The sequence below is a fragment of the Pangasianodon hypophthalmus genome, chromosome 21 (assembly GCF_027358585.1).
Source record: "Pangasianodon hypophthalmus isolate fPanHyp1 chromosome 21, fPanHyp1.pri, whole genome shotgun sequence".
NCBI classification, from domain to species: Eukaryota; Metazoa; Chordata; class Actinopteri; order Siluriformes; family Pangasiidae; genus Pangasianodon; species Pangasianodon hypophthalmus.
Genome location: NC_069730.1, coordinates 9088474 through 9109088, shown reverse-complemented (window position 1 = coordinate 9109088; position 20615 = coordinate 9088474). Strand labels below are relative to the sequence as shown.

Here is a 20615-nt window from a genome sequence, read left to right as displayed (position 1 = left end):
AGGTATCTCAAGGTAATATGTATTTATTAATAATAAGTTTCCTGTAAATAAAATAATCTTGAGGCTGTTGGTCACTGTACATTACATGACATGCCACTGAGCTGTAGCACCTGCCTACTATCCTGCATTTCTGCCATTATCCTGCATTTATGCTCCAGAAGGCACACAACTAAGCAACAATTGTGGAGTTGTATGTAATATGTATACACTTCCAAGGGAAATCGTGCAGCATTAAGCAATCCAACACAAGATTACATTAATTTATGAGTTTTCCTATAGAAATTTTAAAGAAACCTTATTGATGACTTACTGTAAGAAAACACACTGATAAAGCATGGATTAAGGTTTTTTAAAATAATAAAGATTTTCAGGGAACATTTATATCAGCTGATTTTATGCCAAATGATATATCAATTGGCTCTACTCTAATTTGCAAGATGAATCATCACCAACTCATGATACAAATCCACCCACAATTAGTCAATGAGTCCATATACAGTTCACTTTTGTTTCCAAAGAAAAAGACAGAAGTCTCAGACTTGGGGGAAAAGCTAAAATGTAGAAAAAGCCAAAGCATAGTTAAACATGTCAAGAAAACAATTAAATGGCTTCAATTATTTTACCTTCCAAAATTTCTAATTTTATTCCAAATTTGTTAATCTTATTTCAAGTTAATACCAAAATATCCTTTATCATTTGCCTGTAAGTTGTGGCTAGACATGTCCCCCAAGCATGGATTTAAGTATACAAATATATACAAACCTACTAAACCAGTTTAAACACACACAGTTATTAACATGGATGATTATCTTCAATTTCCTCTCTTCAAATGACCTCATCTTCACTTACTGATATGGTTATGCATGTAATGGATTCTACCAATATTCTTAAATTCAAAGTCACATACAGTTGTAGTCTTTCTACATGGTTCTTTACAAAACCCTTTTTAGCTCCAAGGTCTTGCAAAGTATTTATGATTTCAAATTAACTTGGATTAGTCCACAGCAGACAGAATGTCTTCACAAATTTCCATGATGGGTGTTCTTGACGGCTTCTGGGAGTTCTTTCTCCCTCTTGTTATCAGCTGGGCATGCGTCAGGAGTAGCTGAGGCACCTTGGCTCCACTCCAGATCTCGGGAAGGTACAAGGACAATAGCTTCAGACCTGCTTCTACAAAAAAAAAAACAAAACAAAAAAAAAAAACACAAAAAGAAATTACAGTGGAGTATCAATCATAAAGGGAAAAAAATGAGAAAAAGGTATGAGTGAAAGTTACCTCTTTTAACTAGATCATTGGTAGGTGAGTGCAAGCATGCTTTTATCACATTTGTGTGAAGAGTTTTCTCAACCTCTAACAAGTGCACCATAATTGTGCTGAAAAGCTGAAGAGTGTCCAGTCTGAAAGTGCTTTGATCCTGCACTTTGAACACACATGTCTGGTGGTACAGTCTTAAGAAGTCAACTCTCACAGCTTCATCAGTTTTCAAAGACTTGGCAAAGGCTTCATGGGGCACTATAACTTTTTCCAACCATTTCAAGGTTGCAAAGGTGCGGTATTCATCAAAAGGCATCTCAGATAAAGTCCTGAGGGTCCATCTGATGAGTATGTGAGCAGTTGCAGTTATGAGACTGGGCATTTTATCAGAATGAAGGTAAGAGCTGTTGGATGGTGATACAGTTGCTGGGTTAAGGTTTTGGTCAGACTGATTAGGTAGGATAGCCCATGGCTCCCAGTGTGTGAGAACACTCAGCAAGAGGGGTTTGCATTTCATCAAAGACTGCACATATTTCTCTGTATGTCTATCCTTGCAATGGACTGTTACTTGCACTCCCTCTTGCGATGTTCCTGAGAAAACATTTAATTTTAGTTACATACAAAGCCAAGAATATTACAGTTGATACTTACAGAATAGTACCCATAACAATAGCATTATTAATATTATTATTGTTATTGTTATTATTAATAATAATAATATATAGCATGTTCAAATTGGAAAATCATTCATGGTAAAGCATGTGATAAAACAATTTACAGATGATCTAAAATAATTAAAAGTAAATGAACTATTAACCTGTGAATTTTAATATAAATCATAAAAAGAGACAAAGGATATAGCAACAAGCAGCTATCTGTGGGGCCAGTCCAAAAGTAGACCCCTCAAATCACCACCCCCATAACCACAGATGAACATTCTGTTCAAGTTTGGTGATTGTTCAGAGTATTGTGACACCACTTTTGTGAAAATGCTCCAAAAATCCTGGGACAAAAGTAGGTTTCACATATTATGCAATTTAACCTAAATGTGAATATGCAGGGCTAAATGGTCAAAATGCAACTTTTTATGGAATGCAAACTGATGTCAAGGAATTAGTTGCACCTCCAAGTGGCCAATTCAAGTGACATTAAATAGGGAACTACAGGGTTCCTAGAAGAACATACAATTCAAATTTTGTTACAATAGCTTGATGTCCACCCTATCAAATGCCTATTCAAGGCTGACTGGCCAATGGCGCCATGTTTTCTTAAGCAATCAGGTCATTATGAGGTCATTGACCACTTACAGATTAGAACAAAGGTTCAGTATTAAAATTTTCAGCTTGAAAAATTTTCAGCTTGTTCCTGAAAAACATTTCATTTAAATTTAACCCTGCCCCCTATGAATGATCATACCACAAACATTGTTCACCTGCTCACCTTGTTCTGAAAATGGCTTTTAAGTTTCATGTGAATCCATGCAGCTATTAGATAAACCACACTCCTACCCATTAGGATGGGCTGGTATGTGTTGTTGATGACATTTGTAATTAGCCAAGGAATCAGAGGAAAAATAATTTTGTCTCTACACCTCATGGTTCTTAAGATAAAGGTCAAAGGTCAGCAAATTAATAACACACTGGCCAGGTTTCGTGCCTTTATGACTTGCAGTCTTTTTAGTGCATAATAATAATACTGCTACTACTACTACTACTAATAATAATAAATATATCTGTGATCTGCAGGGGCCAAGCACCATGGGCAGATCGCACCACAGGTAGCTAGTTCTCACCAAGTTGCATAGAACACTAAAGCAAACATTGATAAACACACCATTAAAATTTGGTGACAGTAGTTTAATGCTAAAACTGTGAAGTGTGTGCTGCAATGTGATTGGCTGAGAAAAGTCTGAGAAACAGTTATTTGACTCTCATCTCACCCCTACTGAAATCTGTAAGACGAACTATGAGCACTGTATTGAAAGAGCACATCATGACTCAAACACTTACGCATGTTCAATTACTTTACAATCAAAATCGGTATCTGTGTTCTGTGCAGGAACATTTGGGTCATGATGAGTTCCATTTGTGAAAAAATGCTGATTTGCAGCATTTTTACTTGCAGTTAATTTAACTGTGAGATTGGACTGATAATGCGATGGGCATCAGACAGACATTTCGAGTCAGATACAGACTGTGATCAGCATTTTCGTCAGACATTTACCTAGGACGTAAAAATGGTTAAAATCTGGAAACTTATATTAAGACTTTATTTTGCATGCAGTTGTGTACATTTTGTCATATTTTCTTCAACCACAGCATCCTTATGTCTCAGGTTCAGGCAAATATGAATTAATGAACTAAATGATCTCTATAACATTCTCTGTAATAAGCACTGCATTCCAAGTGGGTGAATACAGATTGTTCTCAGACATGAGGTCCTGACCCAGTGCACATGCACTAGCTATGAACTGCCCAGCTCTATATTAATTAAACATAAACTACAATATCACAAGCCATAAAAATACATCCATTTATATTCTTTAAGTCAACACTACAATTTAAATAGGAAGTAATGGCTTAATTCACCGTAACAACCATACTAATGCCAGAAGCATAACCAAATACATCACCCCAACATCAGCATATTATGCATTCGGCTTAATTTCAGAATTTCACGCCGAACAGTTGGCAGCAAAGTCTCGTAGCTCCTCAAAGTTTTTTTCTTTTGACATATTTTTGACAACTACTGTTATATTTGCTTATTGACCTATGGATATTGCTATGGGAAGAAGAATCTACACAAGGAATGACCTCCTTTTACTACAACGGAGTAAATCTGGAGTGCATCACCCTATTCCAGCTGAGCTGAAGAGGTCTCACTGTGGATGTCGAGCTAGTGCTAAAGTAAAGGCTAGGAGATGGAGATACAAACCTTTCCTACCATCCATCATCATGGGGAATGTCAACTCTATAGTGAACAAAAGCGAGGAGCTGGAAGCACTGGATAGGACCCAGAGAGAATTTCGTGAGTGTAGCCTGATGTGTTTTACTGAGACCTGGTTGAATCAAAACATTGAAGACTCCTGTGTGAATGTGCCTAACTTCACCCTGGTACGTGCAGACAGACATGCTCAGGCAAGTGGCAAGACAAAGGGTGGAGGACTTGCTTTATTTGTAAACAAGAGATGGTGTAACCCTGGTCATATTACTGTCAAGGAGAGGATATGCTGTCAGGACATTGAGCTTTTGGCAGTTGGTCTCAGACCATATTATGTTCCCAGGGAATTCAGTCATACAGTATCATCGCAATACTTGTTTACATTCAACCAAGAGCAAATGCTAATGTCTCTTGTGAAGTCATCCATGAGACTGTTGCCAGGATACAAATTCAACATTGAGGCCCTCATTATAATATCAGGAGATTTTAACCATGTGACTCTCACCTCACACCTGACTGGATTTTACCAGTTTGTCACCTGTCCTACTAGAGAAGGTAAAACACTGGATCTACTATATGCAAGTGTCAAGGAGGCCTATACCTCTACTGCCTTACCACCACTTGGCAGGTCAGATCACAGCCTGGTCTTACTGCGGACCTGTTATAAACCCTGTGTACTGAAGCAACCTGCAACCACCATCTCATTCAGGAAATGGACACCTGAGGCTGTTGAGTCTCTAAGGGACTGCTTTGAATGTACAGACTGGAACGTATTGCTGGGAGTAGAAGGGAACAGCATGGACATTGACAGACAGGTTGACTGCTTCACGGATTACATCAACTTCTGTAGAGACACTATTATACCTACAAAGTCTGTGCAATGTTTCCCAAATAACAAACCCTGGATCAGTGGTGACATCAAGGCTATCCTTAACCAGAAAAAGGAGGCATTTAAAGATGGAGACAAAGAAAGACTCAAACATGTCCAATATGAGCTGAAGAGGAAATTGAAGCAGGCTAAGGAGGACTACAAAAACAAAATAGAGAAAGACCTACAGCAGAATAACATCAGAGAAGTGTAGAGGGGAATTGACAATTTCACTGGCTACAAAAAAAAGAACAACCAGGCACCAGTGGGTGATGTGGACAGAGCCAATGAACTCAACAAGTTCTTCAATAGGTTTGATTTTACTGTTACAAATAACTCCTCTGTAACTCCTTTGCCTACACCTGTGTGCATCTCCACCCCTGCAGCTTTGCCTCCTCCTTCACCTGAGCATGCTCCACCATCTGTCACAGTAACAGGGGTGAGGCTGCAGTTACAAAGACTGTGCCGTGGGAAGGTAGCTGGCCCAGATGGTGTTTGTCCTAGACTGCTTATGGACTGTGCTGCTCAACCGTGTGAGCCTCTGCAGAGGATCTTCAACCTGAGTCTAAAATTGGGGAGGGTCCCGGCTATGTGGAAAACATCTTGTATAGTTCCAGTACCTAAAGTAAAGTGTCCAGCTGAACTAAATGACTATAGGCCGGTGGCTCTCACATCCCACATTATGAAGGTTCTGGAGAGGATGATTCTGCGCCTACTAAGACTCAAGGTTAAATACGCAATGGATCCCCTGCAGTTTGCTTACAGAGAGCACATTGGTGTGGATGATGCTGTCCTGTACATGTGTCACTGTGTTTTGTCTCATCTGGAAGAACCCGCAAGTTACGTGAGGATTATGTTCTTTGATTTTTCGAGTGCATTCAATACCATCCAACCAATCATCCTTAGAGACAAACTGAAAGGGTTGGGGGTTGACCTCTCATTTGTTTCCTGGATCACTGATTACCTGACAGAAAGGCCACAGTTTGTCAGGCTGGGGAACTGCATCTCTGGTAGAGTTCTAAGCAGCACAGGGGCTCCACAGGGGACTTCACCTACAATTCTGAGTATTGCCACATTCAGAAGTATTCTGATGATACTGCGATTGTTGCATGTAACAGGAATGGTCAGGAAGAGGAGTACAGAGCCCTGATAAAATCCTTCAGAGTCACAAAAACTGCCTCCTAGTAAACACCTCTAAAACCAAGGAGATGGTAGTGGATTTTCGAAGGGCTAAACCCCCTCCTTATCCAGTCAGCATCTATGGTGCGGACATTGAAGTGGTGCCAGCCTACAGATATCTAGATGTGCACCTGGACAATAAGTTGGACTGGTCACTTCACACAGATGTACAATATAAAAAAGGGCAGAGACGGCTTTTCCTCCTAAGACGGCTTAGGTCCTTCGACATCTGCAGGAAGATGCTACATATGTTTTACAAAACTACAGTAGCAAGTGTGCTGTTTTACACTGCAGTCTGCTGTGGAGGCAGCATAAAGCAGAAGGATGCAAGGCGGGTGGACAAACTGGTGCAAAAAGCTTCTTCAGTGACTGGAATGAGGTTTGAATCACTGGAGGCCGTGGTGGAGAGATGCACACAGAAAAATCTAGAGGACATTCTGGAATATCCTGACCATCCCCTACACAACACCACGATGGACCAGAGAAGCAGCTGCAGTGGACGACTCACCTCAGTGCGCTGCAGGACTGAACGATACAGGAGATCCTTCATCCCCACTGCCATCAGGCTCTACAACACCTTAGCCAATGGCAGATGACTAATCACTACTCTCATTACTTTACTACTTCGCTACTTTACTACTCTCACTAATTTCTATTACTCTCACTACTTTTTACTACTCTTACTACTTTCTTTCTTACTTATCTACAAGACCACCTGAATTTCCCTTCGGGGATTAATAAAGTTTTTATCTTATCTTATCTTAATTAAAGTGAAACAACAATGAAAATAGCGCAGTCATACTTAATTAATACGTATGCACACAATGCACAATGCACCTGTCTGAAGGTAAGTAAACTAACCAACCATTAAGTAAACTAAATAAACTCAACACTCAGTGGTTCCTGAAAGGAACAAACACACACGCGCATGCACAAGTGCACACACCAATTGTTATGTTGCCAGAGTGTCCTACTGACCATGCATTGAAAAAATACAGCTATTTTAGTGCATACATGCCATGGCCCAAAATTTCAATGACCTGTAGTGGCCAAACAGTCTGGCCAATCAAACTTGTTTCAGTATGTTTTTGTTAGCAACCTATCTACATGATAGATTTCATATTTTATGTTGATTAGATAAATCGCCTAGGAATAGTTTGAGAATGAAGTTGCTTTAAAAAATAAAACAAAAAAAGAAAGAAAATTAAAGATGGCAGAAAGTTCATCAGTGAAAGGTAATTAAACACCAATCAGCCATAACATTAAAACCACTGACAGGTGAAGTGAATAATATTGATAATCTCATTACGGTGGCACCTGTCAAAGAGTGGGATACATTAGGCAGCAAGTGAACAGTCAGTTCTCGAAGTTGATGTGTTGGAAGCTGGAAAAATGGGCAAGCATAAGTATCTGAGCGCTAAATTGTGAAGGCTAGAAGGGTCAGAGCATCTCCAAAACGGCAGGTCTTGTGTGGTATTCCCGGTATGCAGTGGTTAGTACCTACCAAAAGTTGTCCAAGGAAGGACAACCGGAGACAGGGTCATGGGCGCCCAAGGCTCATTGATGAGCATTGGGAGCGAAGGCTAGCCTGCCTGGTCTGATCCCACAGAAGAGCTACTGTAGCACAAATTTGCTGAAAAAATTAATGCTGGCTATGATAGAAAGGTGTCAGAACACAGTAAATCGCAGTGTGAGGCTGCATAGCTGGAGATCAGGCAGAGTGCCCATTGGCAGGGATGAGCACCAGGACCACGGAGCAATTTTTTTTAAACATCATGTAGATGGGGGGTAGGGGGGTGGGGCATGTGCATCAATTACCTGGGGAAGGAAACCTTGGGTCATGGCATTCATGCAGATCTTACTTTGACGCGTACAACCTACCTAAACATTGTTGTAGACCAAGTACACCCCTTCATGGCAATGGTATTCTCTAATGGCAGTGGCAGGATAATGTGCCCTACCACGCTGCAAAAACTGTTCAGGAATGATTTGAGGAACAAGACAAAGAGTTCAAGGTGTTGAATTGGCCTTCCAGTTCTCAAGATCTCAATCCAATCAAGCATCTGTGGGATGTGCTGGAGAAAGACCGATCCATGGAGGCGCTAACTCAAATCGCAACTTACAGGACTTAAATGATCTCCTGCTATCGTCTTGGTGCCAGATACCACAGCACACCTTCAGAGGTCTTGTGGAGTCCATGCCTCGATGGGTCAGAGCTGTTTTGGCAGCACAGTGGGGACCTGCAGGTGATTTTAATGTTATGGCTGATCAGTGTACACACACACACACACATTATATATACTGTATATATATATATATATATATACTGTATATATATATATATATATATATATATATATATATATATATATATATATATATATATATATATATATATATATACACACACACACACACATATATATATACATACATATATCAGTTAGGGCCGGAAGTATTTGGACCTAACTTTAGTTGTCAAGAATACTCTGGAGAAGGTAGGCGTATCATTGTCAAAATCGACAATGAAGAGATGCCTTTAAGAATGTAAATACAGAGGGTTTACAACAAGGTGGTGCAAACCACTGGTAACATTCAAGAACAGGAAAGCCAGATTAGACTTTGCCAGAAAACATCTAAAAAAGCCTCCCATGTTCTGGAATAAGATTCTTTAGACTGATGAAACCAAGATTAACTTGTACCAGAATGATAGAAAGAGAAAAGTATGGCGAAAGAAAGGAACAGCTCATGATCCAAAGTATACCACATCATGTGTCAAACATGGTGGAGGCAGTGTTATGGCATGGGCATGTATGGCTGCCAATGGAATGGGCTCACTGGTGTTTATTGATGATGTGACTGCTGACAGAAGTAGCAAGATGAATTCTGAGGTGTATAGGGCTATACTCTCTGCTCACATTCAGCCAAATGCTACAAAACTGATAGGATTCCGCTTCACAGGGCAGGTGGATAATGACCCTAAACATACTGTGAAAGCAACTCAAGACTTTCTGAAGGCAAAGAAATGGAATATTCTTCAACGGCCAAGTCAGTCGCGTGATCTCACCCCAATAGAGCATGCTTTTCACTTACTGAAGACAAGACTGAAGGCAGAAAGACCCACAAACAAGCAGCAACTGAAGGTGGCTGCAGTGAAGGCCTGGCAAAGCATCTCCAGGGAGGAAACTCAGAATTTGAGTTTTGAGTACATGGGCTTCAGACTTCAGGCAGTCATTGACTGCAAAGGATTTTCATCCAAGTATTAAAATTATGGTTATATTTACAATTGTCACTTTGCCCAAATACCTTTGAGCCCCTGAAAATGGAGGTACTTTGTTGAAAATGGCTGTAATTCCTAAATGGTAAATGCCATATTTTTGTGGAACCTGAAAGCTGAAAGTCTACATTTCGATCACATCTTGATTGTTTTATTTCAAATCCATTGTGGTGGTGTATAAAGGCAAAATCAAGTTTACAGCTATGGAGGAGTAATGATTTATAATCCCACTACAGTGTCACCCAGAAGAGGATGGGTTCCCTTTTGAGTCTGGTTTCTCTCAAGGTTTCTTCCTCATGTCATCTTGGAGTTTTTCCTTGCCACTGTCACCTCTGGCTTGCTCGATTGCGATCTAAATCTACATACGAATTCAAAAACAGAACTGCTGAATTCAATTCTATCTTGGCACCACTTATCACTTATGTCAGTGACTACCTACATACTACACAATATCAAGAACAGCCAATTACAGGAAGACTGTAGCCCTTTTTTTTGGCTTACATCTGTTGTACTTCTTAGTGTTGTTTTTTTGTTTTCATAGTTATATTTATTGAGTCTCATTACTTTCTGAAGGGTCTTTAAATACAAAGTCTCAATGGTCCGTCCAAATGATTCAATTAGTGAGTCCATGAAAATTGTGCAATCTGCCTTTTTCTTAAAAAATACCTGAAAATACAGAATATAGTTGAAAAAAGATCAAAGTAGGAGACTTCTGAGCTACTCTTTTGTAAGTTTAATGATGAATTGCTGGTGAACGTACAGGTTTTAAGTGCCTGTACGCAGTCGTAGAATGTCCATAGGAACAGATGTCAACTTTCTTTTGGCTCTTTTCACACACTGTATATTTCCTTCAGGACATGCAAACCTAGTTCTGTTTAAGGCTATGTTGTTATTAATGTCATTCTACAAAATCTATGACCATGAGCCACTAATGATGCACTGTAGAGTATAATATTGCTTTCCAAGCAACGCGTGTGCATGCATGGAAAGAAAATAGTTTGTGACTCTTAACAAGAGGCTGTGCTGGCCAAGTGCAAAACAATCACCATAAATTCTGATAAAGCTCAGACTGTAATTGCAAAATTGAAAAAAACAAGGGTGCATGGTAAACACTTACCATGCAGTACTTTAATGCTGTGCATGCTGAAAAGGTCTTGAAGGCAACTGAGTAGTGTGGTATCAGAGGCCAGTGTTCCCCAGCAGTGAAGCAGGGTGAGTGCAGCTGAGCAGGACATTGTCTGGGGATGCAGCCAGTTTGTATCTCTGTTACCTTTCAGTGCTGTGCCATGATGCTTCAACACAGAATCCAGCATCTGCAGAAAACTTTCCACGTCAGATGGCTCCACTCCAGTTCTGATTAAAACAAATGATAGCTCTCAGTTGTACAGAATAACTACAAACTACAAACTTCATATATAGCTGCAAGCACCGATGACGGGCCCAAGCACTATGGTGCCATCGCCACCCGATAGGTGTATGAAAACAATGCATAGTGAAGCAAGTGCCTTGTTTTGCATTGATCTGTTAGGTTAAGCCCATGGTGAGAATGGCATGAATCCCCTTGGAAGTGTATTTAAATATTCAGAGCCTGCAATTTTCAAAAAAATCCACATTTAATCCAAAATGACCAACTTTCTTTTGGGCGGAGCTAATGACTGCCATTTTGAAAGTTGTCTGGCTTGATGAGAACAATATATTTACCGAGTTTGGTGACTGTAGGTGAAACTGACTCCACCACTTTAGTCAAAAGGGGGCACTACATGACCCCCCTAGACGCCCCCTGTCTTAGCTTTTGCCTTACGGCCAACAATTCTGATGTGTGTGCCAACTTTCATTAAATTTTAAGCATACTAAAAACACCCTAAAAGAGTATTAACGTTTGAGGAATTACCATGGCAACACTACAATATCAAGAATCCTTTCGCAATTTTACATCAGCCATGTCTCGACATTACTCTGACCAAGTTTGAAGCGATTCGAGGCCCTAAAAAGCTGGTCCCAAGCCCAGATAAAACTGGGAAGTGTTGCATCAGGAAAGGGGGGGAGTGCCATATCAAATATGTGGACCAATGATCCACTGTGGCAACCCCATACGGAGCAGCCAAAAGAAGAACAACATTAGCAATGTAAGGTCTTGAAGTGAGTGCACTTAAGGTTGATAACATTCTCTTCATTTGTGCTCATTCAGCTAATCTTTTTCTATGGAGAAATTCAGTAAAATCCCAGAGTGTTCCATATATTACTGATTTTAACAACTAACAGCACAATCCAATGCTTTAATGCTCATCAACATACAGCCCTTCTAGTACAGGGTTATTCACAGACATTATGCAGCTTATAATCTCAGAAGAAATAAGTCTAGCCTTTTGTCAAATTGTCAGATGCATATTTTTGCAAAACAGGCAGCCAAAACACACCTACTTTCACAAAAACAGGCCATTTCTTTGGTGGTCAGTTTGTGTGCATGAAAGTGTGAATAACCAATGAAATTCAACACTCAAGATTCTGGAACTTGTGGCCACCAAGGCCATCTGTGCACCAAGGATCAAACTGAGAATAAACACCTGCATGTCTTGCAGTTTATATTGCTTAAAACCTGTGTTTTCCATGTTCTCACCTTCACATTTATATACACTCAAATGTGCAACTGAGTAACACATCCATAACACCAAAATATATACCACCATTTATATATCAATGCCAAGTACAACAACTCATGTCTTCTTATATATTAATACATATAACATTTTTTCCCTCCCTGTTGTGCTTATTCCATTTGTTGATTTTCAAATGTAAGTATATACATTACAAAGTATGTGGACACCCCTTAATAACTGGGTCCCGCTATTTCAGCCACACCCATGGCTAACGTATAAAATCAAGCATACAGTTATGCAATCTAGATAGACAAACACTGGCAGGAGAATGGCTCATACAGAAGAGCTCAGTGACTTCAACGTGGCACTGTCATAGGATGCAACCACCACAAGAATTCACTTTGTCAAAATTTCTGCCTTGTTAGTGCTATGAAAATGGAAGTGCTAGGAGCAGCTCTGCCACGAAGTGGTAGACCATACAAGCTCACAGAACAGAACCATGGAGTGCTGAAGCATGTGGCATGTAAAAATGATCTGTTCTTGGTTGCAACACTAACTTCACAGTTCTGGAAGCAATGTAAGCAGCATAACTGTTTATGTTCTGTTGAAGTAGTCAACATTTGGTTGACGGAATGTAGTTACCTGAGGTGTCTAATGACTGAGAGCAGGGCACACAGGAAGTCATTGATAAGTGAAAAAGGAAGGCATTTGCCTAAACTGTTTAGTTGCATGTCTGCTCTACTGCCCCACTGCACCCTACTGTTGGTCTTGCCAAGGTTAGAGAACCACAGAGTATGGAGCAGGCCTATTACAATGGTCAGCATCCTTCTGTCAACATTCCTGCCAGAAACAGAATGTCATATATCATGAGTCAGACAACTATTATTCCATTTTTTAAATAGAATTTTGCTAAGTGGATGGGAATATGAGCTGAAAGTGGAAAAAACTTGGTTCATTAAAAAAATCACAAGGAAAATATAAAAAAGTAGAAGTCATACTCACCTCCTTTCTATGAGTTGTAATATCCATGTTAGGATTCCATGAGCCTTGCTAAAGTCATAGGATGCTTTGGGGAGATGAGCAGTCTCCCAGAGAACATTCACAATCTGAATCTGCAACAAATTCAGTTTTATAATAAAGATAACAACACCTAGATGATGTATATTACATACAAAGTCCCTTGCATAAGTATTCATTCCACTTGCAATTTTCAACCTGAAACTGAAATATCAGTATTCATAACACATAATCCTCCCATGAGCTAACAGTGTGTCATGCGCGTATATAGTGTTATGAGTCAGCTGGCTTTCTGGCCAATGCTGATGTTGCTGGGATGTTGTGATCAGACATGGTGACATTTCTTTTGTTGGTCTTTATCAAGAGTTTCCAAGTAATTCTGAAGCATAAACAATAAAATTTTAAACATTAAGGTGTAAACAAAATTTCCCTTACTGCATCTAGGTCCTTCCATCTTCTATTTTTTTTTTTTTTTTTTTTTTTTTTTTTTTTTTTTTTTTAAAGTGCAGTCCATTAAAAATAAGTTTAAGACAGAAATGGATGAAAAATGCTTTGTAAAAAAAATGTCAGTTTCACACTATTAGTGATCAAGGTGGTGTCTTTAACCTTCACTATGATAAAAATCTCAGACTGAACAGCTAGTGTAAATTAACAGCATGAGCGAGTATATCAAGAATTTTCTCCTGTGTTTCATGTTTGCTTCACACATAGTGATATGATCACATTAATGTATAATGGATTTATTTACAGTAAACTAGAATTATGATATTGTGCTTATGTGCACAAATAAAGTGTGAGGTTTTATACCAGCTCATTATAATGGTCAATTTAAACAGCCTGCCAGATAGCTCACTTTACTTTCTTTTTCTTCTAGACTCCCAATAAAGTCAAAATGCAGGTGACGTAAACCATATCAACCAAAGCGTCCATCATTTTGTGATTGATAGAAATGTAGATTTAAATACTAGGTAAACTGAAGTGGTTTGATACATGAGCCACTTGATTCTTCCAAAGCAAAACAAAAGTAACCAATACCAAAACTAAATGCACATCTTTCATGTTCCATATCCATTTCCCTTCAGTGAACTAGGTTTCCCACTGACCAAATTTTACTTGCATTTTGTCTGACCCATGCTTTTGCTGAAAAAAGAAATAAAGCTTACTTTAGTTTTCAGCCAATATATCTGATTTGGCACCTCTGCTTATGTAGGCAGAATCTAGTGCCAGAATTTGTATCATCATTTATCTGAACTTCAAATCACACTTGGTCATGATTAACTTTGAAGACTAAAACACAAAATGACATTGTGAAATGACCTGTCGTAGGTTTCCGTAATCATGGACGAAAATGTGGGATCAGTGCAGAGCAGTAAAGTGTTTGTACTATGCATATGAAATTCTATCTACAACAGGTAAAACTGTTTCATGATTTTTACCCCACCCGCAGCCTTGATGACAGCAGGTATATCCTAATAAAACTGGCTGCAAGTTGCATCATTTTGAAAACATATACATTGTAGAACTAATGCACAAATGATCAAAATATTAATAGCCTATTTTCTAATAACCAATTTGCTGTTGTTTAAATATGCAGGTGCTTGGGTAGGATCTCTCAAATAATACAGTAGTTACCAGGAAAAGGCTGATCATAATGCATGTCAATTTTATGAGGAAACATGCTATAAACATGCATTTATTTTTAAGTGAATATCAATCTTCCAGACATAAGGTGACTTCAGGCTGCAGGGTTGTTGAAAGTGACCGTTAATTAAATAGAGGCATTAAGTTATAGATAGACAGATAGATAGATAGATGACTTTTTGGACCTTCCCAAAATCAACTTGGCCTGTGAGCAAGTTGTTGGCCTGGAGAGCAGGAGCAAAATCGCAAAGTGCCAAGGAAGTTTGTTCTTGAATGTCTGATTGCACCCTGGTAAAATCTAGGCTTGCCTTCAACTTGCTTCACACCACTGACCTCAATATTTTACACAGTGAGGCACACTGCCACACTAACCAGAAAATGATCCAAATATTATACAGACAACCTAATATATGCATACTTTTTGAAAGGGTGCTCCATTTAAAGCCAGTGCAGAGGTGAAGTGTACCTGGACAGGCTGGTCACACAGTGGGCTGCTACAGAAACCCATGAGTGTTTGGAAGATGCCCTGCTGTTCACATAGCTCATAGCAGAGTCCATCTCTCATACCTTCTTCCAGCACTTTTAACAGCCACTCCCTCTCCAGTTTATGCTGAAATAAACAATAAAGGAGACAAAAACATGACAATGGCTTCAAACTATTTTTTTTGATAATTAAGTAAAGTAAGTAATGACAGCAGAAGAAAGAAAATAAAGAATAAAAATAAACAAAGAGATAATGCATTACCTCTAAATCAAAGCTATAGAAAAGTCTGAAGAAGTCTGGAACCCTTTTGAGATCCACATACTGGGTTCCCAAAAGAAACCTACTGATCACCAGGTACATGTGCTCCTCTATAAGTAAGTAGACAGTTTTGAGGGTAAGCAAATAAATCAAATCTATATAACAATGCCTGTATGTAAACTAATAATATAAGATTGCTCCAGAAATAAAACAGACCAGGTCTCAGAATCTGCTGAGCCACTTTTGCGATGTACGTAGCATGCATAAAAGAGATTCTGAGATTCTCCTTTTGAATCGCGTTCCTGAGAGTATCCAACAAATAAAGCAGCTGGGGAAAGGAGACAGCAATGCGCTTACCATTCAGCTGTAATAACTGAAACAAACAAATATTTGGTACAATGGTACAAATGGAGTTTTACAATTGGGCTGAGCTGAGTACCTGTTTTCTCTCTTTGAAATGAACAGATTCCAAATGTTGGTAGAAGGAACCTAGGACGTGGTAGGCCGCAGCCCTCATTTTGTGATCATAGCTGCTTAGGGCCACTACTGTAAGGCCCAGAGCATGACTGCATACAAACTTTCGGCAATCTAACACAGACTCTGTGAGGAAAGGTGACATGTTAGAAACACAACAAAGACCACTGCGTTTGGGAGGTAATATATATATATATATATATATATATATATATATATATATATATATATATATATATATATATATATATATATATATAAGAAACAATTATAAATATAGCTGTAATTTCTGATTTTTAATCTACAAACATTCCAAATGTCCAAATAGGACATAGTCTTATCTTTAGATTGAAAAACAAATAGCACAATCTAGTGCCCAATTCTTATGAGGTTACATAGAACACTAGAGTGTAGCTAGATGGACATATCGTTTAAGTTTTGTTATGATCGGCTGACGCTAACCCCAACAAATGTCAGCGGCAGCCATGGTTTTTTTTTTGTTGTTTTTTTAAACCAAGCACAGTAAACAACAAACTAGCATACAGAATTTCACCTCAATCAGACAAGCATTTCCACACAAATTTGTATGTTATAACGCCCCCTATTGAGAGACATGCATCAAAATTGGAATGAACCTAAATACTATGTAGTGTATGTTTATTAAATTTGGTGTCAGTAGGAAGAAGCAACACTTCACAGTCAAATTTGGAACTGAACAGCATCCATTTGATAATTTTTGTTATGCTCAGTCTGAATATCATCTCAGGCAAAAAAATTTTGGGAGTAGCAAAAAAGACTCACATAAAAATCTTAGCTCAAATTCTACGTGGGTAGAGTTTAATGCTCCTTGAAGCTTTCTGTTTGTATTCAGTGAAAAACATGAGCTGAAAAAAGAATACATAATTTTTTCTCTATGGCACATGGTTCATGAGATATGACCCAAAGCTACTGTGCTTATCTCACTTGTTTGAGTAGCAGGAGGGAGTACTACGTGTAACACGTTTCATGTCTCTATGACTTACAGTTTGGTCTCCACAAGCATCCTGAAGTATTTTCCAAATGGCAAAAAATGCTAAAGAGGCCACAGATGAACAAACCGTTCAAACATTCTTGATGATCTGCCCTGCATCACTGGGCAGCATAACACTCGTTAGAAAATACTACCTTCCCTATTCCGCATATGAGCTCACAGATGTCCACAATTGGCTGGTGTCATTCTAACTGACGGGGTAGAGAGTATGCCATCCCTTCCACTGAGAGAGCATGTCAAATATTGTTCACATGGCTCTCAGCCACAGATGGATGTGGTATTGTGGGGATTCGTACACACTATCTCACAACGATATGCAAACACTTCTGTTGTGCCATTTAATAATTAAGTTATTAAATCATTATTCCACACATGTTTGAACAAACTGATAAGTAAAATATAAGTAACTTTTGGATTGTCCTAAGACTTTATACTGTATGGAGATGTTCAGTTGATGTTTACCTGGGCGGACAACATAGCTGAACAAGGGTATAAGGAAGGAAGGATCGTAAAGAGACATCTTATCTGGAGAGCCCTCTTTCTCTTCCATGGAAATCAACTCTTCATTCTGAGAAAAAAATTAACATCTGACTAATAATAATTCTGTCTCATGATTGTTCAGTTATTAGTATAGTCTTTGGAATAACATCTTCACTTCAAATAACGAATGGCAAACAAAAGCTTAATTGATATTAAGAGGACAAATTTTTGTCCTCTTAATTGTATGTGTATGTATTAGAGTGAGGTCGGTTGATTGTGCACATTAAATGGAGATGCTGAGAAATTTAGTCAGGCTATTTAAATATGAGTAAGTATAGTATTGCTAAAGGTTGGTTAAGTGAATTATGCACCTTTGTGTGTATCTTTGTGTTGGCTATAAGTGATATTTGAAAATAATTCTGGTGTAAGTGTATCTTTTGCCTAGGGGTATTTGACAGCAAAAATATAACTTTGAAGGGGTGTTCAAATGTTTAGGAGTAACAAAAATAGAGGCATTCTACTAACTGTCATATAGAATCAAGAGTCAGACAGGTTTAAATATGGGTAACTATGACTTGGTATTTGGGAGTATCCAGGCTAAATGGATACGTTTGTTCTGAGTGTGTGTGTATTGGTGCTACCTGTAGTTAAAATTATTATTATTTTTTTTTAAAAAGTAGTAAAAAGCATGCTGTTTATGTGGAATAAGGTGCTGGTGCTGGACAGTGTGATACCTGTGGGATAAGATGCTGGTGTAACGGAAAGTGTGCAACAGTATTTAACATTCTGTCAACAACCAGTTGGTCCAAAAGTGACTCAGAGCTGAGCTGATGCCATAGCGATGGACCCAGGCTTTTCCGTGCTTTATGGTACTCCACTGCTGCATGACCCCATAGCAAGTACCTGAACATACATACATTAATACATATAAATTCAAAGTAAACTTAGTCAATGGCTACTTCCAGCATGATAATGCACCATGTCACAAAGCAAAAGGCATCTCAAACTGGTTTCATGAACATGACAATGAGTTCTATGTTCTTCAGTGGCCTTCTGAGTCACCAGATCTGAGACCCTACTCAGAATTAGTATAGTGTTCCTAGTAAAGTGCCCAGTGAGTGTATATTTGATACCTGATGGTTCTGCATTGTAGGAATAATAACAATACCTACGCACATGACCTAAAGACAAAAACCGACTTACTGAAATTCCATCAAACTCATGTTGTTCTTCTCATATTCTTTAAGCATCAGTAAAATTTTCTGGTCTGTAAACATAAAAGCGAAACAAATAACCATTAGTCAACATTTACCCAAGCTTCAGAACCCAAGTTTAACTCTACACAAGAAACTTTATATTGCATTATCAAGGCACTCTCTATTTCAGAAAGAGTGCCAAAATTTCTATCAACTATATGGCCAAGTGTGTGGACCTGATCACACTCATATGTGGACCTTACCCAAACTGTTGCCACAAAGCTGTAAGCACACAATTGTCTAAAATGCCTTTGTTTGTTGTAGCATTAAGATTTCATTTGACTGGGGGCTCAAAAGGGCTCAAACCTATTTCATCATGACGATGCCTCTGTGCACAAAGTGAAGTCCATAAAGACAAAGAATGTACCAAATTGTTGATTTGGCCACTCCTAAAGTTTTTGCTATCTCTCTGAAAAGTCTTTATTTTTTCAGCCTAATGATGGCCTCCTTCACTTGCATCAACAATGTCTCTGAATTGCATATTGAGAGTTCCAATGAACAGCTACCAAATGCAACTTCAACACTTGGAATCAACTGCAATCCTCTTATCTCCTTAATTTGTACTGAAATAATGAGGAAACAGGCCACACCTGGCCATGAAACTGCTTAACAGTCAAGTGTCCAGTTACTTTTGAGCCTGTGAAAATGGAAGGACTATGTAAAAAAATGACTGTAATACCTAAATGGTTAATGCAATATTTTTGATAAACCCCTTGAATTAAAGCTGAAAATCTACATTTCAATCATATCTTGATTGCCTCCTTTCAAATCCATTGTGGTGGTGTACAGAGGCAAAATTATGAAAACTGTGTCACTGTTCAAATACTTATGGACCCGACTATATCACCGGTCTATTGTAGAATTTGTCAAAGGTATCTGCAAATGTTCAAAATTACAGGTCATAGGCACTGAGTACTTTACAGCTATTCATAAAATGTGTATGAAGCTCACTCACATGTTTGAGTTTTACTGAAACCGAATATGTGCTGAAAATGACACCATTCATTTTCTGGTACTCTTTTTGAAAAGCTGAAAATTTTGCACAAATGTCAGACCAAGTCACAACCAAAAAAGGTCCTTTATCCCAATAGACACTATATTACCAAAAGTATTCGGTCACCTGCCTTGACTCACACATGAACTTAAGTGCCATCCCATTCCTAACCCATAGGGTTCAATATGATGTCGGTCCACCTTTTGCAGCTATTACAGCTTCAACTCTTCTGGGAAGGCTGTCCACAAGGTTGAGGAGTGTGTTTATAGGAATTTTTGACCATTCTTCCAAAAGCGCATTGGTGAGGTCACACACTGATGTTGGTCGAGAAGGCCTGGCTCTGGATCGGGTTCAGGTCAGGACTCTGTGCAGGCCAGTCAAGTTCATCCACACCAGACTCTGTCATCCATGTCTTTATGGACCTTGCTTTGTGCACTGGTGCACAGTCATGTTGGAAGAGGAAGGGGCCCACTCCAAAATGTTCCCACAAGGTTGGGAGCATGGAATTGTCCAAAATGTTTTGGTATCCTGAAGCATTCAAAGTTCCTTTCACTGGAACTAAGGGGCCAAGCCCAACTCCTGAAAAACAACCCCACACCATAATTCCTCCTCCACCAAATTTCACACTCGGCACAATGCAGTCCGAAATGATTCATCACTCCAGAGAACGCGTCTCCACTGCTCTAGAGTCCAGTGGCGGCGTGCTTTACACCACTGCATCTGACGCTTTGCATTGCACTTGGTGATGTGTGGCTTGGATGCAGCTGCTCGGCCATGGAAACTCATTCCATGAAGCTCTCTGCGTACTGTACTTGGGCTAATCTGAAGGTCACATGAAGTTTGGAGCTCTGTAGCAATTGACTTT

At 39.0% G+C, this 20615-nt stretch overlaps 1 protein-coding gene across 1 annotated transcript in view; it reads right to left on the bottom strand.

The window, feature by feature from the left end:
• Positions 1 to 335: 335 nt before the first annotated feature.
• urb1 (URB1 ribosome biogenesis homolog) overlaps positions 336 to 20615 on the bottom strand; it is a 76133-nt gene continuing 55853 nt past the window's right edge. Inside the window, exons 30-41 of the mRNA XM_026941402.3 lie at positions 18704 to 18767; positions 18235 to 18403; positions 17483 to 17588; positions 15956 to 16116; positions 15733 to 15844; positions 15520 to 15626; positions 15241 to 15384; positions 13119 to 13228; positions 12759 to 12956; positions 10637 to 10872; positions 1277 to 1846; positions 336 to 1170 (exon numbers count right to left, since the gene is read on the bottom strand). Of these exons, the coding sequence (XP_026797203.2) occupies positions 995 to 1170; positions 1277 to 1846; positions 10637 to 10872; positions 12759 to 12956; positions 13119 to 13228; positions 15241 to 15384; positions 15520 to 15626; positions 15733 to 15844; positions 15956 to 16116; positions 17483 to 17588; positions 18235 to 18403; positions 18704 to 18767 (2153 nt within the window). The 3' untranslated portion in view covers positions 336 to 994. The remainder of the gene's footprint in view (positions 1171 to 1276; positions 1847 to 10636; positions 10873 to 12758; positions 12957 to 13118; positions 13229 to 15240; positions 15385 to 15519; positions 15627 to 15732; positions 15845 to 15955; positions 16117 to 17482; positions 17589 to 18234; positions 18404 to 18703; positions 18768 to 20615) is intronic.